At 33.4% G+C, this 26,436-nt stretch overlaps 1 protein-coding gene and 1 pseudogene across 1 annotated transcript; both read left to right on the plus strand.

Annotated features, from left to right (window-relative positions):
- Window positions 1-2,478: 2,478 nt before the first annotated feature.
- Window positions 2,479-5,370, plus strand: LOC133288720 (uncharacterized). The gene is made up of 4 exons (XM_061486539.1): window positions 2,479-3,001; window positions 3,100-3,653; window positions 3,755-4,153; window positions 4,195-5,370. The coding sequence occupies exons 1-4, from the start codon at window positions 2,479-2,481 to the stop codon at window positions 5,368-5,370; spliced, it is 2,652 nt and encodes an 883-aa protein (XP_061342523.1).
- Window positions 5,371-6,998: 1,628 nt separating this feature from the next.
- On the plus strand, window positions 6,999-12,771 carry LOC133288721 (serine/threonine-protein phosphatase PP1-like; annotated as a pseudogene).
- The last annotated feature ends 13,665 nt before the right edge of the window (window positions 12,772-26,436 follow it).

The raw sequence follows: 26,436 nt of genomic DNA on the forward strand, positions 1-26,436 counted from the left end.
TACCTCATGATAGAATCTTTAAAGTTTTAGAAATTAAGGAATGAAGATTAATTTTTTTTAATCCAAATATATTTTTAAGATTTTATTTTATTTTCAAAAAGATATTTAAAAAGTTTTTTTAAAAAATTATAATAATCTTGAGATTTTTCCTTAATAATAGATTTTGAGAAAAAAACCTATAAAAATCATACATTAATCTTTCTTCATAGGATGGGGAAGTGAGGTTTCAAGATAAAAAAGTTTTAGTGAGCTTTCGAGAGAATTTTATTTTATTTTTTGTGAGCTTTCAAGAGAAAAAGATCTTTGAACATTCAAGAAAAAAAGATTTTTAATTATTCAAAGGAAAGAGCACATTGAATATATTATGACAATTTTTTTTAAGGTGCATTCAAACTAATTTAGGAATCAAGGTATGAGTAGATTCATCAAGTTCACAATTTAAATTTTATTTGTACCTATTTGCTTAGGGATAGAATATTGTAATAATCAATTAGTGTTAATTATTATCAATCAATTTCACCGTTAGATCGATTATATTAATCCAATGGTTATATTTATTTTCATCTTTGTATGGTTATGATTCGCCATATTTAATGTGAAAGTATTAAATATGAGAAATCATAACCATACAAAGATAGGAATAAATATAAAGTATAAATACGAGGAATCATAACCATACAAAGATGGAAATAAATAACTGGTGGATCAACATAATTGATCTAACGGCGAAATTAATTGGTAATAACACTAATTGATTGTTACAATATCCTTCTCCATTTGCTTATTATATAGAAACAATAAGGTAATCAAATTTAATTGAATTTTGTTCTTAACCTTTGAAAAGGTCATGATTTAATAATAAATCAGTCTTTGTTCATTGCGAATAAAGACGGGAGAGCCTATTCTTATATACTTTGAATTGATGAATAATAAATTTTTCTCCTAAGTTGGGGTCATGAGTTTTTGTCTACTATTGAAGTTTTTTCCACATTAAAATAACTGAGTTACATTTTCATTTTACTCTTTATTTTATCATAATAAAGTCAATTCATGCACGTCTTGAGTTCATCTAGACCGACAATATTAATCTCTTATTTATAGAATGAAAAAATCCAATATTAATATACTAGTCCGTAGCGTGATGTGAAGCGCGTAGTCTCATGCGTGCGATTTTATTTTCTCTGTTAGGGTTTGCTGGTTTGGGACGAACGCTGTGTACGACAATCAAGATAGGAGATGGAGACGGTTGATGATGGCTCGAAAGGGGTGAGAGAGCGTACGGCTGAGGAGGAGGACTTGTTTCAGAGGAGTTTGAAGAAATCGAAGGGTGCTGTGGTGGTAGATGAGCATATGGACGATGAAATGCTGGAGAAGCTGGATGATGGGGCTTGCGAAGAGCCCAAAGCCATTCTCCCTGATAGCGCGAAAACTAAGCAGTATGGATCTGGTAGGAAGGTTATTTCGTACAAAGATAAGTTGCTGCGTTTGAATGGTGGAGAGGGAAACTCAGAGAGTGAGGAGGATGACTGGAAGGAGATCCAACGCAAGGAAGAGGAGGAGGATGGTTGTGAGGAGGATCCGGTTCAAGGCCCTGAGGAGGATCCATTGTGCCCAGCTCTCCAGTTTTCTAAGAGTGAACACAAGGAGAGTTGCAAGCAGTGGAGGAAGGCTCTCATTATCAAGTTAATGGTAAAGAGAATAGGAACTCGGTTCCTGATGGCTAGGTTACAAAGACTTTGGAACTTGGTTTCGACTTATGAAATGATAGATCTGGACAATGGGTACCTCCTTCTGTGTTTTCATGATGATGGGGATTATGTGCATGTGTTGGAGGAGGGCCCCTGGATTGTTGCTGACCACTATATGGTGGTGCAAAGGTGGCATCCTTTTTTTGATCCGTTTGATGAGGGATTCGAGAAGATGGTTGTGTGGATTAAAGTCCCAGGGTTACCGATTAAGTTCTATACAGTTCACTATTTGTGGAAGGTGGGGAACTTGTTTGGTCGAACACTAAAGGTTGATAGGAACTCTCTAAGGAAGAATGAACTAGGGGATGCAGTGATCACAGAGAGAGCGAAATTCGCTAGGATTTGTGTTGAGGTGGATCTCAGCAAGAGTCTCCTATCGAAATTTAAGATTGGGGAAAAGATATATCAGGTGGGATATGAGGGAATTCATTTAATTTGTTTTCACTGTGGTGTTTATGGACAGGAAGGATCAATGTGGGGATATTGGGGCCCAAAATAATAAGAATCAGATGGAGGAAGAGTCTAATGGGCAGAGTAGTATGGAGGAGAAAGCTGGGGGCATTGCTAAGGAGAATTGCAAGGAAGAGGAAGCTTTTGGGAGCTGGATGGTGGTTCAACGATCTAACAGGGGAGGAAGCTAAAACATGTCCTGTTAAGTAAGGCTAAGGAAAAGGAGGAAGGTCCTATAACTGATTTGTCTAAATCTGGGGTTGAGAGGGTGGTCACCAGCATGGAAGTGGGTGAAGGGAGTTATGGTAATCAGACAGAGACTACTACTAAAGAGGTTCAGATGAAAGTTGAAGATCCGGTTGTGAATGAGGATTCCAAGAAGGCTGGGTTAAAAGCTGGTGGTTCAGAGGAGAAGGGTGGAAGTAGTGGAACCTTGGGTCCTAAAAATGCTTCAAAGAATGTTAGGACCGATAGTAGTTTCCAGAAGAAAGGCATCCTAAGAGAAAGTAGAAGTGGGAGTGGGAGTAGTGGCAGCAAGATAGGCAAAGGAAGTTCTGTTGACTCAAGGAAGGCTGATGTGGAAAACTTACCTCCGAATGCTGCTTTGGGGGGAGCTGATCCAGGGAGGAAACAGAGAGGCAGAGTCAAGGCTATGTCAACAGGAGGGCATGGTAGCTCAGGGGAGGAGATGGGAACTCAGGTAAAATTCAAAGGTAAAGGGGTTGAGGCCCCTGTCTTGTTGAATTCCTTTGCTGCTCTTCAGGAGGATTCGATTCTGGATGAACAAGTAACACCCTTGGAGGGTGTTAAGACTATTATTAGTCTTTAATTTTGGGATGATGATCCCTTACTTCCTTAGTAGTTGTTATGTTTATATGCTCTTGGAATTGTAGAGGTGTAGGGAGAAAAGAGTTCCCTGCCCTCATTAAAGATCTTAAATACAGGTTTAAGCTTAGTGTGTTGGCTTTGTTGGAGACTCGAATAAGTGGTAGTAGGGGTGATAAAATAATAAATAAGTTGGGTTTTTCTCAATACTTTAAGCATGATGCGGTTGGTTTTGCTGGGGGCATTTGGCTTCTTTGGGAGGATAGGAAGACCAAGGTGGAGATTGTTGCTGTACATACTCAATTTATTCATACAAAAATCCTGCATGTGGAGGATGATAGGAGTGAATTTGTTACCTTTGTGTATGGGAATCCTAGAAGGTTAGAGAGGCAGGTCTTATGGGATGAGTTGGAACTCATTGCTCAAGAGGTGGATGGTCCTTGGGTGGTGCTTGGTGACTTCAATTCAGTTCAGAAGACTTTTGAAAAGATAGGGGGAAAGGAAGCTTGCTGGAATAGTATGAGGGAGATGAATTTATGTTTGGCTAGCTGTGACCTTGAGGACATTGGGTTTAAAGGACCTAATTTTACATGGAAAGGGGAAAACTTCAGGAAAGGCTTGATAGAGCATGTGCTAATGAGGATTTGAATATTAGCTGGCCGAATAGGTTCCTATCTCATCTTCCTTTTTTCTGCTCTGACCATAGACCTATTCTGCTGGCTCATGAGCAGGATAATAAAGTTGATGGTAGGCAGAGACCATTTAGATTCCTAGCTTCTTGGATGACTATGGATGGGTTTGAGGAAGTGGTGGAGAATAGCTGGAATTCTCATTGTGAGTGGAATTTGGCCAGAAATGAGTTTGAAAGGAGGGCTAGAGATTGGCATCATAATGTGTATAGACTGATTGCTAGAAAGAAGAACTTAATCTATGCTAGACTTCGGGGGATTGATAATTACAGGAGGGGTAGATATGATCATAGTATGAGAGAAAAGGAATTTCTAGCTAAAGTGCCTACTTGTGAAGAGATTCGTGGAGTGATTTTTAGAATGGGGAAGTTCAAGGCCCTAGGGCCTGATGGACTGCAGGCTGTTTTTTTCCAGAAACATTGGCATTTAGTTGGGGAGTCTGTTTGTAGGTTGGTTATTGATATTTTCTGGATCCTTTGAAGGTTAAGGGGATTAATACATCTTTGATTTGCCTTATTCCTAAAAAGGATAGCCCAGATACTATGAAGGAGTTTCGGCCAATAAGCCTATGCAATGTAGTGTACAAGGTGGTTACCAAAATCATAACAGAAAGATTGAGAGGATTTATGCCTAGGGTAGTGGGCCCAAATCAGTGCAGCTTCATCAAAGGGAGACAGAGTGCGGACAATATTATTATAGCCCAGGAGGTTGTGCATTCTATGAAAGAGAAGAAAGGGTGGAAGGGGTGGATGATGATCAAGGTGGATTTGGAGAAGGCTTATGATCGCCTTAGTTGGAAATTCATTAAGGAAACCTTGGAGGATGTGGGTCTTCACAAGAGCCTTTCTGATCTGATTGTCAATTGTATATCATCTAGTACAATAAAGCTTTTGTGGAATGGTGATTTAATTGAGGGTTTTAATCCCCAAAGAGGGATTAGACAGGGAGATCCTGTCTCTCCATATCTCTTTGTCTTGTGTGTGGAGAGACTAGCTCATTTTATCCAGCTGGCTGTGGATACCAAAGCTTGGAAACCAATTATGATTAATAAATATGCTCCTCCTTTATCTCATTTATTTTTTGCAGATGATATCATCCTTTGTGCAGAAGCTTCCATGGACCAGGCCTTTGTTATTAACCAGGTCCTCAAGTTGTTTTCTGTGGCTTCGGGCCAGAAAGTAAGTGAAGCTAAATCCAGAGTGTTCTTTTCGAAGAATGTGGGTTTTAATAGAGCTAAGGAAATCAGTGAGTGTCTGGGTGTAGGAATTACAAATGATTTGGGGAAATATTTGGGAGTCAATCTAAATCATAGAAGAGTATCCAAAAACTCTCTGAATTATGTAGTGGAGAGGGTGCACAATAGGCTCTCCTCTTGGAGCCAAGCATCTCTGTCATTGGCAGGAAGGATCACATTGGCCAAAGCTGTTCTGGAAGCCTTGCCAGCTTATATAATGCAGACCACTGATGTCCCCATTAGCATATGTAAAGAGGTGGAGAAGCTGACTAGAGGGTTCATTTGGGGTTCAAGTCCGAATAACAGGAAGGTCCATCTGGTGAATTGGGAAAATGTTTGCAGGATGAAGGAGGATGGAGGACTTGGGCTGAGAAACCAGAGGTTGATTAACAAAGCCTATGCCATGAAGATTGGTTACGGGTAATGTCAAATAATGGTGCTCTTTGGGCCAGGATTCTAAGAAGTAAGTATAAGGTGGATGCTGGTTTAATTCCAAATCTAAAGGAGGCCAGAATTAAGTCTAATACTTGGGGAGGTGTCTGCAAGAGATGGAGGCAGGTTCAGAATGGTGTGAGAATTCATATTGGGAATGGGAAAAAATCAAAGTTTTGGTGGGATACTTGGGTCCCTGAAATAGGGAAGCTTATAGACAGAGCTATTGTTCCAGTTCCGGAGGATGCACTTAATTGGTGGGTGGTAGACTGTGGGGATGAAGATGGGGACTGGCAGTGGTCCAAATTTAGTACTTTTTTGGATGAGGAGGTCAAGTTGGCTATTTCGAAAGTGAATCCTCCTACTGAGGCAGCTGGGGATGATAAGGTGATGTGGATCCATTCCTCCACAGGTATTTTTTCCATTAAATCTGCATATAATTCTTTGAATAGACCTTTGGCTAATGATGTTAATAGAAACTAGATGTTGGCTTGGGAGTGGGAGGGTCTTCAGAGGATTAGAGCCTTCCTTTGGTTGCTTGTAGGGGACAATTTGCTTACTAATGAGCAAAGGATGAGAAGGAACCTATGTGAGGAGGCTGTGTGTATGAGATGTCAGGGGGTTATAGAGAGTTGCAATCATATTTTTAGGGGATGCAACTGGGCAAGGCAAATCTGGCAATTGTGTTTTGATGGCAGGGAGACTAGTTCTTTCTGGGTAGGTGATTTTTGTAGCTGGCTTGAGAAAAATTTGAATAGGAAAAAACAAAATAAAGATTGGAGGAGATGGTTTGGTGTGATCTGCTGGCTAATTTGGAAGGAGAGAAACAATATGGTCTTCAATGATGAATGGAAATCTCCTGCTGAGATTGTAAATTTTGCTGTTTCGTATATCCATAGCATAACAGTGGCTGAGAATTTGCTTCTCAAGGCTAGACTGATTTCTGTGAGTAGGTCTGATGGGAAACTCCAATGGGAAATGCCCCTCCTAATTGGATCAAGCTTAATTCGGATGGTGCCTGCTCAGATAAGGGTACTAGGCTTAACTGTGGTGGAGTTGCTCGCAACTGTCGTGGACATTGGATTGCTGGCTTCTCTAAGAGACTTGCCAGTGGAAATGTGCTGATGGCCGAATTATGGGGTGTGGTAATTGGCTTGGAATGGGCTTGGGTGAAGGGTTATCAGCAGGTAATTGTTGAAACTGATTCTATGGATGCTTATAATCTGATTACTCAAGGGTGTGTGGAATCTCATCCTTGCCACATGCTCATGCTGAGAAATAAAGAAATATTGGGGAAAAGCTGGATGGTGATGACTGCTCATGTGCACAGAAAATGCAACAGAGTTGCTGACTGGTTGGCCAGCCATGCTTCTCAAGTGGATTGGCATGCTATTTGGTTTAGTGTACCCCTGAGGGTTGTAGAGGGCTTTTATTAAGCGATAGTAGGGAGAATAGTGGTAGTCTGTTTCTTTGTTTTGGTTAGCTTTCTTAGTTGTTCAAAAAAAAAAATGAAAAAGATACGTATTTTTTAATTTGATGAGAGGAGTAGTAGTATACTTTTGAATTTCATAGGTCAGCGAGAGGGAAATTATTACCCTATAAATATAATGCAGTCTTATGGTATCTGTCTTCTTCCCCTAACCTAACCTATCAAAATCAAATCAATTCCCCTCGTGATGAAAGACTCTTCTTCTTCTCTTCTATTCTACTCTCTTTCTATCGTGAAACTGAGAGGAATGTCTTGAATTCTCTTGACTCAGCGAACCTCAAACGACACCCTTCTGTCAGCAAAACGACACCCCTGTGGTTTTGGTCGTCGTAGTCTTCTTCTTCTTCGCTTCACCGAGGCATGTTATTCGCTCACCGGTTCCACTCTCGTTCGTTGTTGGATATCGGGCCTTAGCATCATCCTCGTCGTCAACTCGTCATCATCATCGTATTTACATCCAATAAAGACGTTGACTTATTCTTCGAGGGTGTACAGAAATGGAAGAAACAGTTGTGGATGACATAATCAATCGCTTACTCGAAGTTCGTGGCCGTCCAGGGAAGCAGGTGCAGCTGTCGGAATCGGAGATCCGCCAGCTCTGTGCGGCTTCCAGAGATATTTTCTTGAAGCAACCTAATTTATTGGAGCTTGAACCTTGAAGCACCCATTAAGATTTGTGGTAATTTTTTTTCTCTTCATTTTAACTTTTTAGAATTGGGTATTGTAGTGATTACGCTCTTGGGCATCAGAAGATCTGCACTAGAATATGGGTCAAAACCTAAGTGGGTTTTATGTTTGCGGTTTGGGATATGATCTGAGTGCCTTTTCTTGAATTATTACTGTCAAGTTAAAATTTTGACGAGTTTCGGTTCTGATTTGATTGCTTGCCACATGATTTTGTGAGCTCATGCATGGGTTTATAAAGTTATCTGAGTGTACGTCCTTATGAGTGATTTAATTTGAAGTCTTATACTGCGTTTGGTTACAAATTTGCTGCCTAAATTGCATGCTTCATTTTGTTTTTCTATTATGCTGTGTACGCTTACCGTTTTTCCATTTCCCTGATGTTGTCCTGGTAATGTGTCAATTGAGGTGTGCAATTGGTCTAATTTCAGTGCTAAAAACCTACTAATAAGCATGCTGTGTTAGCTGATTTATAATGAAAAAGATAGGGACGAAAGTTCATGTACGGTATTGGCAAAAGTGGCTGAGGCAAAGCAGGTTGCCACTTACGACGGGAAGGTGAAGTGTTTTGACCATCTCACTTCAGTCTGCCTCAACCAGATGTAGTTGTAGTAGCCCTCCTCGTCTCTGTTGAAAGTTGGAACCTTGCTGGCCTTTCTTCTTTTTCATTCTTTTTTGGTTTAAATAAAAAAAGTCCAATGTTTTTTTTTTTTTTCTTTTCTTTTCTTTTTATGCTATTCTATTCAGGCCTATTGGACCATGATTTGTTTGTGTCATCTGAAAGTTATTTTTCTGCTACAGTGGGATAATGGTTGGCTGTTGATGGTATAGAGGCTTGTCATACCAAAAAAGAATAAATTTGGTATTTATTATATCAAATAATTTACTACTTTAAAAACAGTTGTGCACTACTATATGATTTCATCTGTTTGGTTTTATCTAATAATCGGAAAAAAATACGGTATCAACTATGCTTAAGAGTTAAGACTCAAACTTCTCACCTACGCGATTGTTTTACACTGAAATGTCATGCGGGGAAAGAACAGTGTTACTGCTTTGGAGGAAATAATAATATTAATTGGAAAATGTGAAATCTTTGAGATCAAGTTGTGAGGGCATTGATATTGTAGAAGTATTGTCAGGGGAGTTTAAAGATGGATGCAACATTGCAAAGCTTTTTATTAGGTTTTGTAGTTATGCATAAGATGTCAAATAAATGCAAAGGCTGTTACACTATCTGGAGAATTAAAAATTTTCAGCTATGGTGTAGATGGAAGATGTGTATCTAACGAGGATAACATAATTTTGTCTCTGTTGATATGTAATTCCTTTATCTTGTAAGTTCTGGCTTTCTGCCTTACATGCCCAAATACTATGGCAAATTGGTATGGATCCTGTATGGACCTTCAGGTTCTGGTTCAGAATTTTGGGCTTAGCCTATTTTATTATTTTATCTTGGAGTTGAAGTGTTTAACCTAACTTAAATTTGGAAAAAGAGTTTCTGAAACAGGTTTTGCTTGCAGTCTTTGGTATATAAGGAAAATTTACCATGATATGGAATGCTTAGACTTTCCTAGAACCTTCTCACTGTAGTGTCATGTTGAGATTACAGTTTGTCTATGAGAAGCTGTTTCAAGTGTCCTTAAAATGGCATTCTTATTCGTTAAACTGTAAAGATTCAAAATATGCATTCTCTTGTTCTTATGAGAAACTTAACTTTTAAAAATGATGTATCATAACATTTGCTTTTATTTTATGAACTTACCAACTTTACTGTCTCAAGGTCAAGCATGTAGTATCTGCAGTTATAAGATTGTCAGATATCTTTGACATAAGTAATTGCATTTCTTCTACACGAGATCTGAGATTGTCACATCCCTTTTTATGCATTGTCTTATGCTTAGCCAGTTAAGTCAGTGTTACTGTTAAATTCTAAGGTTGAAACACAATCTTAGAGATGTATTCTCCGATAGGGCTTCAGCTCAAGTGCTGTATTATTTGTGGAGGACAAAATCAAGCAAGATTTTTTTTTTTTTTTTGATGAAGACCATTTACTAACATATGTTACTAGCAATGACTAATAACTGTAAATCAAACTTAAAAATCAAGTGTTTCTAGTGGGGAAACTTTCCTTCAAAATGGTAAAGGTATCCAGTTTCCACGGAAAACCAATTGTATAGTATTGGTTATTGAGGAGTTTATCTTCATGAACTCAAATAATATTTCTGCTAGCAGTTATTTGAAATGCCAAAAATTTAAACAAGATATCTAGTATCCATGTAATACCAATTGATTTGGTAATTGAAGGGTTTATATTTGTGCACTCAAATAATAATTCTGCTAGCAGCAGTTATTTGAAATGACAAAATTTTAAACAATGGGAAATAGGACCTAACAATATAAAATGATGCTTGAATCTGATGCATCTTTGTCAAGTCTGGCACATCATTGATTTTGCACAGAAAGTTACAAAGATCTTCATTTATGTGGACAGGATCCATCTATTATACTCGTTGGTGTTATCATTATCACATAATTCTGTTATTGTTTACAAAAAATAAAAAAGTCCTGTCTGTGTAATGATTTCTTCCTTTTGTCGATCTGTCAGGTGATGTGCATGGTCAATATTCTGATCTTTTAAGGCTTTTTGAGTATGGTGGATTACCTCCTGAGGCCAACTACTTGTTTTTGGGGGATTATGTGGATCGAGGGAAGCAGAGTTTAGAAACAATATGCCTTCTCCTAGCTTATAAGATAAAATATCCTGAGTACTTTTTCCTTTTAAGGGGGAACCATGAATGTGCTTCTATAAACCGTATATATGGGTTTTATGATGAGTGTAAAAGGAGGTTTAATGTAAGGTTATGGAAGACATTTACAGAGTGCTTCAATTGCCTGCCTGTGGCAGCTCTCATTGATGAAAAGATTTTGTGTATGCACGGGGGACTTTCTCCTGACTTACTTAATTTGGATCAGATTAGAAATTTACAGCAGCCCACTGATGTGCCTGATACAGGTTTGCTTTGTGATATCCTCTGGTCAGACCCAATCAAAGATGTTCAAGGTTGGAGAATGAATGACGGGAGTTTCATATACATTTGGTGCTGATAAGATCTCAGAGTTTCTTCAGAAACATGATTTGGATCTTATTTGTCGTGCTCATCAGGTTAAACTCTTACCTTTGGTGTTGAATGTGTTACCAGGTCTTCAGGGTTGAGTTTGTCTCCCCATTTCTATTACTAAAAGGACTATACAGTAAATTTCCAGCAAACCTAATCTGTCACTCAGGACTATTACAGTTGCTTTTTTTTAGCAAACTTGGAATTACTGTTTGCCATGTAAATTCCGACAAATTTATTTTTTGAGGCTAAAATTCTCCCTTTGAATGTCATTCGTTAGCTTTTGATGCTTAATTCTGTATTTAAATTGAAAGATCGAAAATCTCAATCAGCTGTGCTATTAAATTTAATTGGATTAATATGTTTTGACGAGGTGGTGGAGGATGGATATGAGTTCTTTGCTAACCGACAGCTTGTAACAATATTTTCTGCACCTAATTATTGGGGGGAGTTTGACAATGCCGGGGCTATGATGAGTGTTGATGAGACTCTAATGTGCTCTTTCCAAGTATTAAAGCCAGCTGATAAAAAAGCAAAGCTCAATTTCGGAAGTACAACCACTGCTAAGCCAGGAAACTCTCCAGCAGGGGTAAAGGTAGGCAGACAGTTTAATATTCGTTGATATACACAAAATCAGGAGGTACATATTTTATGGTATGTGTGCGAGATATGAGATATATGTAGATATTTGTGAATTTCAACCTTCACATTGAATCGGCAATTTCATGCATACTGACTGCTTTTTTGTATCGGGCTTAGACTTGATTTGTGAATGTGTCATGGAGGTTTTAGATTACAATTTATGTAGATATTTGTGAATTTCAACCTTCACACTGAATTGAATTTCATGCATACTGACTGTTTTTTTGTATCGGGCTTAGACTTGAATTTTTGTGAATGTGTCATGGAGGTTTTAGATTACAATTAAATAAGTGTATGGTCCTACTTCCAAAATAGTTTGTTTCCTGCTTTTGCATTCAAAAAGTAATTCTCGAAATAGGTGCTTGTCATGATTACACAGAATTTAGATATAAGGCAGCTAGCTTATTGGAGCAGACCTTCACCGTTTTCTAGTTTTTTTCGTGATAAAAGTTTTCCTGGTGTACAATATGGTAGTTTTGTGGGATTTCTGTAGGTTTAATCATTTCTGGCATAATTAGGATTATTGTAATGATCTGATTTTATGTGTGGTAGTCATGCCAGAAAACATTTGGGGGATTTAATTTAGCAATGAAAAAAGCTACATAGCGTGAAGCTATTCAACTGATATACCCTGAAGCAACCAAAGCCGCCCGAAGAACCCATTGTTTTCAAATGCTCCTCACATTCATTTTGCTCAATGTGAAGAGTTTGTGCTAAAATAGCAGAACTCCTAAGCAATTTCCTAACCTATCACTTAATCTAGCTTTTTATACCACATCACTTAGCATCACTAGCGTCCGTGTTATTTGTTGTTCACGCTTGATGCATTTACCGATATATTTCTAAATTTCCCCTTCACGCTGCCTTGCAGTCCTTCCTGGGTACAAAAGTATGAAGTTAATTTTGGCGAAAAAGGTTGCAGCCACAACTGGTCAGCTTGATCTTGAAGATGTAATTGTTGCAAGAAAAGGAAAATTGAGTTCCATTTGGTCTCACTATGATATTTTGGAAGTGTAAAAACAATGGGAAACACCATCACTAACTACGTAAATCATTGTTTTTCACTGGTACAACTTTGCATTTCGAAATGGACAGCCATAATCTCTTGTTTTCTTTGTACACTAATAGATGGTAACTTGGTATATGTTCTGAATTGTAAGCATCACAAGCATTGATGGATACATCTGCATCTGTTGCTGAAAACTATTTTGGATTGGCAAATGGATGGCAGTTGAGGCTGGTAAAAAGGGATATGGTTGAGCCTCCTTGTTAATTTTTTGGTCGTCATTTTTGCTTTGTGCAAATTCTCTGTTATTACGGGACCTCTAATGTTTTGCTTAAATATCTCTCTGAAACTTGATTCGAGACATTAGACCTACTATATGGGACAAAGGTACCCACCCACCTTTTTGTTTTGTGATATAGCTTTGCTATGACAACTCATGGATTCATGTTCTCAATATGTGCCTCTTATAGAACTGAGGCAGTGTGGCTGTGAAGAGGAGAATATCATCCACGTAAAGGTGAATGGCATCCACTTATAATGCAGTTACTGCCAACCACCAATGTAACAATAAATAGTGAACCAATAGATTTGTTACTCTTAGTAGATATTAAGGTTATTAGTAATTGGATTAGGCTTATACCCGTAGTTCTAGTGCTTGACCTAATTAATAAGATAAATAATTTTTATTAATAAAATAAGATGGATTATGTTATTGTATTTGAGTAACACCTCATTAACCACCACTCCACACAACGCCGCTCGACCCATAGTCATCTCAAGCAAGAAAACAACCACTGGCACGGTAACTAGCACTAGGCTAGTAGGCTTCGAAGAAAACATACTAATCGTGCCAAAGTCTCGCACCTAACAGGACAAAAATACACCAAACAACAAAAAATTAAATAAGAGTAAACACTTTTTTTAGTCCCTGGCAATATCTACGAAGTCCTTTTCAGTCCCTAGCAATAAAAAAGGATCAAATTGATCCCTGAAAGTACAAGAAAAGGGCCAATCTACATATTTGGGAGTTGACATAAGGACTAACATGATCCATTTTTCTGTAATTTCAGGGACTAATTTGAACCTTTTTTATTGCCAGTGACTAAAAAGGACTTCGTAGATATTGACAGGGACTAAAAAGGGTGTTTACTCATTGAATAAAAGTACGATTTCAGCCCATTACGGCACTGGATTTTCGGTCATTGAGCCTGAACTTAACATCAACAATCATCTTTAAATATTTAGTTTAATTAAATTATTGGCTCTATCTACTATCTCTGGTTATTAATCAACTCTGTTAGAAACTTAAATTATTAAATAAAAATGTTAGTAATTCTATTTTGTATCGCTAGCAGTTAATATACGCAGTTGTGGTTGCTTTCTAACGTTTCGGCTTAGGTAAGCTGGTGCTGCCCACTGAGGTGGGTACATGCTGACTTTCTGCCAAGCATGAGTATTTGTGTGCGTGTCGGGAGCTTGAAATTGAACCTTAGACCTTACTAGGTGTTGTTGGAACTTGAAATTGAGTGCTGACAATAATTTAAAGTGACTTTTTGTAGTTTAAAATTTTAAAAGTTTGACCTGAATAAGTCTCTGGTCAAACGATTGCGCAGTAATGCATTACAACGCGCTATTCGACGGAATAAGACACAGTAGTATGTATACTGTTTATAAAAACGTTCCAAAGCCTGCCGTGTCACTGTTGTACATTACACGTCAGTGAAGGAACACGTCCCTGCACCAGACGCGTCCTACTTCCCATATAAACGCCAGGGAAGCTAACGTGTTGAACTTACCAAAACACCCCATCTAAGGAAATGACATGACTAAAGAAACGGTACCCATAAGGACGCGCTCAATGCATGTCAGAGGAACTGAGAAACATCCATGTACCTGACGTGTTGAGCCTAGTTCTACTCAATCAGATTCAGACGACCACTTTATTGTTCTCATTATTCTCCTTTGTTTTTTTTTCCTGTGTGTGTTTGTTTTTACGTTTTTTTATGTTGGAGCAGTGAAAATTATATAAATATCGACTAATGTAAATATCGAATAATATAAATATCAAATAATGTAAATACCGTGCTATTAATATTTAAGGTCACTAAACTAATTTTTTAATATACTTAATACAACACCTTTCCAAAAATTAATAATATGATTAATAAAATTGTACAAAACTGGACACCAAAAAATAAAAAAATTGTAGAAAAGTGATCTGAATAAAACACAATTTTATTAATACAAATAGGACATTAATATAATTTGTAGGTTTTCTGTAATGTTAACCCAATGTTGATATATATGACAAATTATTTGTTTCTATTATTTCATGTTAATTTTTTTTAATGTGTAGTAAATCTGCACTCCACAATTAGTTTTATAAAATGTTAATTTTTTTGGGCTATCCTATGTTAACCAAATAAAATAATTATAATTATTAAAATTACTTTATAGTGTTACGAATAAAATTATTTGATATTATTTTAAGGCCACTAACCTAAACTTAATTCTTGAAATTGAAAAATTTATTCTTCAAATTACTTTATAATTTTTGAATATAACATTCAAAACCTAATTCAATTCCTCTTCAAATTGAAAAATTAATAAATAATCCCATTTATTAACTTCTTATTTGTTAAAAAGTAACCAAACTACCATTCACGTTATTTATATTTGATACACTTAAATAAGTTAATTATATTTATTCTTAGTAATAGATACAACTACAGCTCTCTAGTAATATAGTACTTATCCCACTGCAATATGGCAGGCTAGTTTCAGAACTTTTTCAGTGATCCAACACAAAAAAATACAAAATAAAAAAACGCAACAACAAAGACCGTTTCTTTGGTCATGTCATTTGACGCTTCGGCAAGTTCAACCCCTGGCGTTGATACTATTTTACCAAAATTAAAATCAAATCAAAATCAATATCTTTCAGTAGATACTATTTTATCATGGTTAATTGTATTTTGATCTAGCAATAATAAAAAAATTATAAAAAAATTATAAGGATAAAGAAGTTAAGACTATAACCTGTTTCTTCTTATTTTAGGGAATTACTTTTCTTATGTTACATAAAAAAATTATTATCTCTTACACTCACATTTTTCAAATGGGTCTCACAAATTTTTTTTTTCTCTCACTTTTAACTTTTTTTTCTCTCCTGACTATTGTTTGAGCATGAAATAATACTTCTCTTAAAAAAAAGTGAATGAAACCCGTCGTGAGTACTTGATTTTAAATTAGAAATCCATGGTTTCTGAAGCCCATGGTTTTAGTTATAGTTTTATGTATTCATTTATTTATTTTTAGAATCTTTTATGTTTGTCTTTGATGCCTACACAGAAATTAAAAATCGATGACAAACAAGCTGTGCCTTGTGTTTTGTTATGCTAGTGCTTTTCGGTGATTACACTTGTATTTTAGGTACGAAAGAGATTGGTGGTGTAGCTTCGATATGTTAGTTATGGGTTTCGTAGTCAGAAAATAAAAAATCGAGATACCAATAGCGACATGAATTAAAATTAGTGATGATTACCAAAAAAAAATAAAAAAATTAGTGATAATCCAAAGCATAAGCCGACGTGCCCTTCACTATCTTGTAGAGGCATGCAGAGTCATACTTGATCGTCACGAGATGACTGGAAGTGAGCGTATTGTAACTTCAGCAGCAACTACAAGCCAAACCTAAAATGTTCATTTTGTGATTGTTTTTCATTATTTAACACAAACCCAACATCGCTCTCAATCAACCTATCCACTTAGGCTGGATAACCCAATAGCTAAGTAATTTGTTCTGAATTATATCATATTAGAAACAATTATAAGTAATGTGTCACATGGGTAGGACCATCGTTAGTAGATGTGACATGTGGTGGGTTTAGCATTTGGTACTTTGGTGCAATTATTGCTATTCAAACTGACCAATTTTTTTGGGTAAAAAAAAAAAAAAAAAACTGACCAATTTTTAATAGTGAAAATAACTGAAGTTGGAATCTTTCTCAGCAGAAAACAAAAAAGGAAAAAAAAAAAAAGTTTGGAAGGCACCTCATTTTCACGCTACTTTGTTTGAAATCTTTTATCTTGTTAGTGACTTACACATAAAATCCATGAGACGAAAATAGTGGTTTTAACAAAAAAAAATAAAAAAAATGGACTTTTTGACCTATTTAGTTTAAATTTATAAAACTTTGACCGGAATAAGTTTACGAGAAATAAAATATATCAAATGAGGTGCCATTGAGTAGATCTCGAAAAATTATGTGAAATAAAATAAAAAATATCTGATTTGGATATCCGGATTAAAAGTTATGGCCCTCCGAAGTGATTGATGATTTATACATTAATTATGATTAATACAGTCAAAAGTTAATCTCATTGGTATGTTAATTGTGATTGGTGATTGGTACATTAATTGTGATTGGTGATTTTAAACTCAAATTCTGAAATGGAATGACTCAGCTGTTTTAATTGCTCATCTAATCTAAAAATTCGAATTTTGAAATGGAATGACTCAGCTGTTTTAATTGTTTATTGCTCATCTGATCTAAAATTCGAATTTTGAAATGATTTCAAATTTTGAATTTAAAATATGGATGGTGGAAAAAGATTTGGAAAGTTTTGGGTGGCATTCATTTTGTATAAATAGAGAAGTTGTGTTTCTTATTTTTTTTTAGCTTGCCTACGATTTCTTTCTTCATTTCTGTTTGTAGGGGTTGTTGTGTTGGTATTATTTTTTGTTTTTTTGGCTTTCTCCGATTCGTTTCATATTTGAATGGAAGGTCCTTCTTCTGCAAACGTGTCAGGATTGAAGAAAGTGTTTGTTGATCTTTGCAATGCTATCTTCTTATAAACAAGACGTAAATAATCTTTACGATTCGTTTTCTTTTTTTTATACTAATTATCTTTTATTCATTTTGTAGGGCAAAAGTTTTCATCGTATTTCATTCTGTGCGGTTCTTGCCTACGTTTTTTTTTGCTTCGTTCGTATGTGTAGCTGATGTTGTATGATTATTATTTTTGTTTACCTTATAAACAAGTTGCTATGAATTCGTGTTCTGTTTTTTGTATACTAATTCTCTTTTTTTCGTTTTGTAGGGCTGAAGGTTTCGTCGTATTTCATGCTGTGTGGTTCTTGCCTACATTTTTTTTTCTTCGTTCGTATGTGTAGCTAATGTTATATTATTATTATTTTTGTTTACTTTATAAACAAGTTGCTATGAATTAGTTTTCATTTTTTGTATACTAATTCTCTTTTTTTTTTATTTTGTAGGGCAGAAGGTTTCATTGTATTTCATGCTGTGTAGTTCTTGCCTACATTTTTTTTTCTTCATTCATATGTGTAGCTAATGTTATATTATTATTATTTTTGTTTACTTTACAAGAAAGTTGCTATGAATTAGTTTTCATTTTTTATATACTAATTCTCTTTTTTTCGTTTTCCAAGGCTGAAGGTTTCATACTACTGTGATTAGTTATTTACGTAGTAAAAGCCCTGAATGCTGCGTAGTGCTTTCCTACAATTTTTTTTGCTACCCGATACAAAAATTGAATGGTAATCAATGGAATAAATGTTAACGGGCGAAGAGTTTAAAATTTATCTCCATTTCAAGATTTTTAAAGATCCTCCTCAGTTGATGGAACTTATAGTTGCTGATGCTAGAAATATGTCTAGCTTGTTAGTTTCTGATTTGTAATTTCTTTCTGTTTCTGGGGCTTAGCCCTTCTTTATTTACAAAAAAAAAAAAAAAAAATTATCTGCATCGAGGGTCCTTCTTCTGCAAACGTTCCAGGATGGAAGAAAGAGTTTGTCGATCTTTGCAATACTACTGCAAAAGTTGCAAGGATTTTTTAAGGCTTGCTGGAGATATTTTTTTGTATTCTGCGAGTTGTGGATATATTTTCTTCGGGCTTGATAATTTAAGAACGTCTGTGATGACGATTTCGGATTATTATTTGTTGTTGTTGTTGAACTATATTTAGAAATTAATTGTTGAAGCTGTTCTTGAATATTTTTAATTTGTGCGACGTTATGTTGCATCTGTGTGGTGTTCAGTTATGGTGCATGATGTTTGAATTTGTTATAATTTAAATATTGGAATTTGTTGGTGTTGTTGTAAAGCCATTTGATGCTTAACAATAATGTATTAGGCATTTTCGTTGAGGCTTAATTAATATAAATATAAAGGCTGCACTTAAACGATGTAAGATAAGATAAAATTTCAATCATTGTCCAGTATTTAACGCTCCGCGTTTCAGTTTATTCGTGATTTCAATATCAGAAGAAGTTAGGAGTTTTCAAGCTTTTTCGATTTTTGTTGAAACTGAAAACATAAATGATTTTTATTAAAATACAATTATTATGAATTTTGGGATTTTGTTGCATGGGAAAGGATTTGGAAACAAAAAATTAAATAATAATTTCTTTTAAAAATCGATATAAAAAATCAATGGAAAATTAAGTTAATCATTTATGGTGGCAGACAACTCATTCAATGTCCCACTGATTTGTACATTGAAATTACTCGGTTCTTTTAAATGCTTTATACATTAGAATTGTTTACTCTTTTGAAATTCGAATTCTAAATTAATTTCAAATTATGGATTTCAATTTTATATTTCAAATTGTAATGGTGGGAAAGGATTTGGAAATAAAAATAAATAAATAAATAATAATTTGTTTTAAAAACCGAAATAAAAAATAAATGGAAAATTAAGTTAATCATTTATGGTAGCAAACAACTCATTCAATGTCTCACTGATTTGTACATTGGAATTACTCAGCTCTTTTAAATGTTTTCTACATTGGAATTGCTCACTCTTTTGAAATTCGAATTCTGAATTGATTTCAAATTTTGGATTTCAATTTTAATTTTCAAATTGGAATGGTGGGAAAGGATTTGGAAATAAAAAATTAAATAAATAATAATTTCTTTTAAAAATCGAAATAAAAAATCAATGAAAAATTAAGTTAATCATTTATGATAGCAGACAACTCATTCAATGTCTCACTGATTTGTACATTGGAATTACTCAGCTCTTTTAAATGCTTTCTACATTGGAATTGTTCACTCTTTTGAAATTCGAATTCTGAATTGATTTTCAAATTTTAGATTTCAATTTTTGATTTCAAATTGTAATGGTGGGAAAGGATTTGGAAATAAAAAATTAAATAAATAATAATTTCTTTTAAAAATCGAAATAAAAAATCAATGAAAACTTAAGTTAATCATTTATGGTGGTAGACAACTCATTCAATGTCCCACTGATTTGTACATTGCAATTACTCAGTTCTTTTAAATGCTTTCTACATTGGAATTGCTCACTCTTTTGAAATTCGAATGTTGAATTGATTTCAAATTTTGGATTTCAATTTTAAATTTCAAATTGTAATTGTGGGAAAGAGTTTGGAAATAAAAAAATAAATAAATAGTAATTTCTTTTAAAAATCGAAATAAAAAATCAATGAAAAATTAAGTTAATCATTTATGGTGGCAGACAACTCATTCAATGTCCCACTGATTTGTACATTGGAATTACTCAGCTCTTTTAAATGCTTTCTACATTGGAATTGCTCACTCTTTTGAAATTTGAATTCTGAATTGATTTCAAATTTTGGATTTCAATTTTAAATTTCAAATTGAAATGGTGGGAAAGGATTTGGAAATAAAAAATTAAATAAATAATAATTTCTTTTAAAAATCAAAATAAAAAATCAATGAAAAATTAATTTAATCATTTATGGTGGCAGACAACTTATTCAATGTCCCACTGATTTGTATATTTGAATTATGCAGCTCTTTTAAATGCTTTCTATATTGGAATTGCTCACTCTTTTGAAATTCGAATTCTGAATTGATTTCAAATTTTGGATTTCAATTTTAAATTTTAAATTGGAATGGTGGGAAAGGATTTAGAAATAAAAAATTAAATAAATAATAATTTCGTTTAAAAATCAAAATAAAAAATCAATGGAAAATTAAGTTAATCATTTATTGTGGTAGACAACTCATTTAATGTCCCACTACTTTTTTGTTGTTGTATATTATGAGTACATAAGACCTCTACTTTTTTTTGTATATCCCACTATTTTTTTCATGGGTAATTGTTAGGGTTTAGGAATGTTGCATAAAAAAAAACAAAAACATTAAAAAAAAATTGTATAATAATAAAATTATTTATATTGTAAAATAAATTCAAAATTTGGAAATAAATTAAATAAAAAATTATGTGAACAATTTTTGGTGGCATACAACTCATTCAATGTCCTACTGCATACTACATTGGAATTTCCAAATTAATAATAACTCAACTCTTCTAAATTTTGAATTTATGTTTAAATTTGAATTTTTAACTTTGTAATGATGGGAAAACTTTTAGAAAAATGACATCTCTTTTAATGTCACACTATTTTTCTTTTGTTGTATATTATGAGTAAAAAGACCTATACTTTTCTTTTGTTGTATATCCACTATTTTTTACATGGATAATTGTTAGCCCTATTAATGCTGAATAAAAAAAACAAAAACATTAAAAAAATTGTAAAATAACAAAATTATTTATATTGTAAAATAAATTTGAATTTTGGAAATAAATTAAATGAAAAATTATGTGAACTTGATATGTGGGAAAAGAGTTCAACATTTAATATTTATGCAGTGGAAAAAGATATATATAATAAATTTGAATTTAATATAAAATCATAGATTAAGTAATAAAATATTTAAAATTATAAAAATAAATTTATAGTCGATAAAAATTATTTAAAATTTCAAATTTAAAAGAAAAAAATAGAAATGACATAATTTATACTTTACAAAAAATAAATTAAAATTTTAAAATAAAAATTTTAAATATACATGTATAACCAATTAAAATAATATACATGTATTTTTTTAAAAAAAATTTAACAAAATTTTTAAATATACATATATAACCAATTAAAAAATATATAAAAATCATAAATTAAAATAAAAAAAGTTATAAAAAAATAAGTATAATTAATATAAAAAGTTTTAAATTTTAAATTTAAATAAAAAATGACGTTTGTCATTCTGTAAAAAACAATTATTAAAATTTAAGAACTATAAAAATTAAAATTTTAATTTAGTACATAAGAAAGAAATCAAATTTTCATTTTTTTAATGCAAGAGTGTAATTAACACAAATACTTGCAAAAAATAATTATTTATATAAAATGCTGACAGTTAGAGGTGAAAATCTGGGCTCGGCTCTCCAATACATTTTTATAATTCAATTGAAATTTTATCTTTCTTCTATTATAATTAAATTATTAAATCTGCTTACCAAAAATAAATTACTAAATCTGATTTCAATTTTTGTAAATACAAATTTGTGAAATTCCAAAGACTAACGACACTAATCCTTGCAAAAAAAAATTGCAAGTATAAAATGCTGACAGTTAGAGGTGAAAAACTGGGCTCGGCCCGGAGGGCCAGCCCGCTAATTTATTTTTATGATTCAACTGAAATTTTATTATTCTTCTTTTATAATTATATTTCTAAATCTGATTTCAATTTTTGTAAATATAAATTTGTGAAATTCCAAAGACTAACGACACAAATTCTTGCAAAAAAAATTATTTATTATTATTTTATAAATCTGATTGTAGTAAATGAAAGTTCATCTCTGAGATAAAATATAAAAACCTAGACGCATCTATAAAAATCTTTTTTTATGGATAAATATAAAAACCTATTACGTGCTGATAGTTAGAGGTGGCAAACTGGACTCGGCCCGGAGGACCGACCCACAAACACATCTTTATAATTAAATTAAAATTTCATCCTTCTTCTCCTAAATCTGATTTTAATTTTTGTAAATACAAATTTGTAAAATTCCAAATACTAACGACACAAATTCTTGCAAATAATAATTATTTATTATTATTTTTTAAATGTGATTGCAATAAACGAAAGTCTATCTCAAAGATTAGTGTAGTTGCTTTGATTCTGTTCATATGCATTTGTTGCAATGTAAGCAAAAAATATGACTTATACATGCTTATTTGATTAAGTTTCATTCAAATCCAGTTCAGACAACATTTTTTTTGGTCCTTAAAAAAATTTAATCCAATTTTTTTATTTTGTTGATACTATGACTTTTGGGTGTTAACATATTAGTGTTACTTATTTAATGAGTTTTTTTCCTTCTGTATCGTAGGCACAAGGAACGAAAATCACACAAGAAATGACATATTCAGTAAGTGTTGAACTCATCCCTTCAATGATTGCTACGAAATGACACTGAATGAATAGCGTTTTCATATGATAGGTAAAAGCTGATAATTTAAATTCATATTTGCTTGGTGTTATTGTTACCTTGATTTTGTTGATGAATGTTATAGTTAGCAATGATTTGTACGCATTTTTCTTTTTATATCCCTTTCTCATGTTAACATGGTGTATTATAACGTATTATGGTGTATTATGATATAGTTGTATGCAAAATTATTTATCCCTCTGAATAGCAGATTTTTGTTCATGGTTGATATTTGCAAAGCTCTATGTCAATGCTGTAATTTTTTTCACCTGAAATATAGAACAAAATAACAACATTATTTTTTGTAAATATAAGATTTGCAGTCCAATTAACCAACCATGACGGATGACAAAAATTTTGATCTCTTTTCTCTTGTGTATCACACGGGTAATATACTAGTTTAACACAAACCCAACATCGCTCTCAATCAACCTATCCACTTAGGCTGGATAACCCAATAGCTAAGTAATTTGTTCTGAAATATATCATATTAGAAACAATTATAAGTAATGTGTCACATGGGTAGGACCATCATTAGTAGATGTGACATGTGGTGGGTTTACCATTTGGTACTTTGGTGCAATTATTGCTATTCAAACTGACCAATTATTTTGGGTTAAAAAAAAAAAACTGACCAATTTTTAATAGTGAAAATAACTAAAGTTGGAAATTTGGAATCTTTCTCAGCAGAAAACAAAAAAGGAAAAAAAAAAAAAAGTTTGGAAGGCACCTCATTTTCACGCTACTTTGTTTGAGATCTTTTATCTTGTTAGTGACTTACACATAAAATCCATGAGACGAAAATAGTGGTTTTAACAAAATAAAAAAAATAAAAAATGGGCTTTTTGACCTATTTAGTTTAAATTTATAAAACTTTGACCGGAATAAGTTTACGAGAGATAAAATATATCAAATGAGGTGTCATTGAATAGATCTCAAAAAATTATGTGAAATTAAATAAAAAATATCTGATTTGGATATCCGGATTAAAAGTTATGGCCCTCCAAAGTGATTGGTGATTTATACATTAATTATGATTAATACAGTCAAAAGTTAATCTCATTGGTATATTAATTGTGATTGGTACATTAATTGTGATTGGTGATTGATACATTAATTGTGATTGATGCTTAGTACATTAATTTTGATTGATACATTAATTAAATAGCCATTTTTCTTCTTTTTTTTCCGATTGTAATTGGTACATTAATTCTGATTGGACAACAAGATTGTGCTATATAGCACACCAAGTTCGCTACCCTTGGTAGCGAACTTGGTTCGATCAGTTTTTCCTGCAAAAGTGTGTCACGTGTCACGAAATTATTGGCTATCAAGTTCGTTACCAATAGTAGCGAACTTGGACACGTGACAGTCAAATTTTTCTGCGAAAATGTGTAAATGTGTCACGTGTAACGAAATTATTGACTACCAAGTTCGCTGGGCACTGTAGCGAACTTATCCGCGTGACATATTGAGAAATAACACTATTCGCGTGGCATTTGAATAAAAAACTTAATAAATAATGACATTTTGATCACTGTTGCTATATGTCTTACATATTATTATACATGTATAAGGACAAAAATTATTTTATATATTAAATCCATAATAATATTAATAGAATAGAAATAGAAAATAAAAATTGTGCCAGAAGAAAGCAATACACGGTAAGTTGCAACTCCAAAATCCAATGCAATATTTGTGATGGACGTTTGATTCTCGCGCCTGCTCCGCGTTGAGAGGGTCATGTTCATGTGTTCAACCTTTGACCACTGCATGCAAAGAAAATGAATGTTACCTGGGCAAACGTTTTTCTAAAAACGGTACCTGGTGTGCCACTTGATTGCTCATTTTTTCGTTTCATTCTGCTCTTCTCCTCTCGGTACATTTCTCATTTTCTGTCTTGGTTTCAGTTTTCATGATCCCTTTATTTACCTGAACCACATTCTAATTCCATTTTTACAGCAGGTTGGAAGTGTGTAGATCGTGTACAAAGTTCCCCCACCACTTTATTAGCTGCATCTTTCCTTCCAAATAAGTATGTTTCATATTATTTTATTTGTTTAACATAGGGTAGTCCAAAAAAATTTATGTTCAACTTGCCAAATTTTTTTTTTGCAAGATTTTAGGCTTTCCGAATTTTAAGCTTTCTTTAATGCAAAATCAGACATGGCAAGCATGCCATGGCTTTGATTTAAAACTTCGGTGGATCTAATTTTTATTCTTTCAGCCTCAAGTAAGCCTAATCATTCTATTTCCACATAGAAGTATGGACAAGCCACATTCAGCACATAATTTAAGCTTTTTAAGTGCAATTGTGTTTAAAAAAAAATGCATAAATAAACAAAATTAGGCAGCCATAGTAAATGGCAAAGTTAAAATCAAATTGTTCAAAAAAAAAAAGTTAAATTCAAATTGTTTCAAAAAAGAAGAAGTTAAAATCAAATCTCCATAATGCTTGGGCTTTAGGCAATATTGCACTCTCCTCTCGAAACATAGTCCAAAATCAAAAAGTCTCTTTAATTATTAACGTAATATCAGTACATGTAACACCTGCTAACGTAAATATGTTAGAAATCGACTACACACAAATCGAAAACAGAAAAGAAAAGAGAGAGAATAGACACAGAGATTTACTCTGGTTCACCCAATTTAGGCTACGTCCAGCTTATCTGTACTATATTAACCTCACCGCCACTCGTTACAAGTCTCTCGGTTACAAGGCAAATATAAATGGGATTACTAAACCCTAACAACAGCTATTCATAGGCCCAAACGCAAACTGCTAAGAAAATTACAATAAAATAGAGGCCCACAACAGTGCCTAGCCTCTACGGGACCCAGTTGCTTTTCTGCTGACCCCGACAACTAGGGCCATCATCAATATGCGAAGTATGAGTCATACCCAACAAAATATAGAACGCGTGAGTTCATTGCAGTGTTGTGTCAACGTGACAGTCTCTGAACACGTTAGCTTCCGTAACGTTTTTTGCGAAGTACTACACGTCAGCTGCGACGATGATGTTTTTCTGTTGTCTGACACCACAAGAAACGATTCTGTGTAACGCGTTATGTATGTGCTGTTAATGTTTCTCTCTTTTGTTTTATTTTTTATTTTTTATTTTTTATTTTTACACGTCAGGCTGTGTTTTGCTTTTTTTGTTCTTAAAACTATTTTGTAAAATTGTTATGCAAACAATTGTTTTCTATACTTTTTTTTTTAAAGTTAAAAACCAAAACAGAAAACAAAAACGATTCAGACATGTTCTATATATATATATCTATATATATATATATATATATTAGATGATAAATTATGATTAATTGATTGATGATTTATGTATTTATGTTTGATTAGTAATGATTGATTAGTAAATTCTTTAGATATGATGAGTCAACAAACATAAATTGTTTAGATATGATGAGCCAACAAACATAAATTGTTTAGATATGATGAGTCAGCATTGAGTCAGTAATGTGTAAGCCCTAAACTTCAACTATAAATAGCGGTCTAGCCTAACCAAACCAACCCACTCTTCAACATTTCTCCTCTACTATTCTCTCTTCTTAGATCAAAAACTTAGTTTAATTTATTTTATATTCTTCTGATTACCAACCGGTTCTCTGCCCCAAATTACTCTTTTCTTCTAGAAGTTAGTGAAAACGGAGACCAGGTAATCCTAATCTCTAGGTGGTTGTAGATTCATTGTGTATGAAATTTTATTGGGAGTGTCCTAATCTTTAGGTAGTTATATGTTCGATATATGTAATCCTAATCCATAGAGAGTCATAGATTATATTGATATGAATTTTGGTATATGTAACCCTATT

Source organism: Gastrolobium bilobum, unplaced genomic scaffold (genome assembly GCF_033153095.1).
Source record: "Gastrolobium bilobum isolate Gb01-03AN ecotype WA unplaced genomic scaffold, APGP_CSIRO_Gbil_v1 utg16880, whole genome shotgun sequence".
NCBI lineage: Eukaryota > Viridiplantae > Streptophyta > Magnoliopsida > Fabales > Fabaceae > Gastrolobium > Gastrolobium bilobum.

What these genes read in the sequence shown, in the direction of transcription:
- LOC133288720 (XM_061486539.1), top strand. Translation starts at nt 2,479, where the DNA reads ATGGAAGTGGGTGAAGGGAGTTATGGTAATCAGACAGAGACTACTACT. An exon ending in ACAAGTAACACCCTTGGAGG is followed by an intron (nt 3,002 to 3,099) that starts GTGTTAAGACTA and finishes GTAGAGGTGTAG; the next exon opens with GGAGAAAAGAGTTCCCTGCC. An exon ending in GGAAAGGCTTGATAGAGCAT is followed by an intron (nt 3,654 to 3,754) that starts GTGCTAATGAGG and finishes GCTCATGAGCAG; the next exon opens with GATAATAAAGTTGATGGTAG.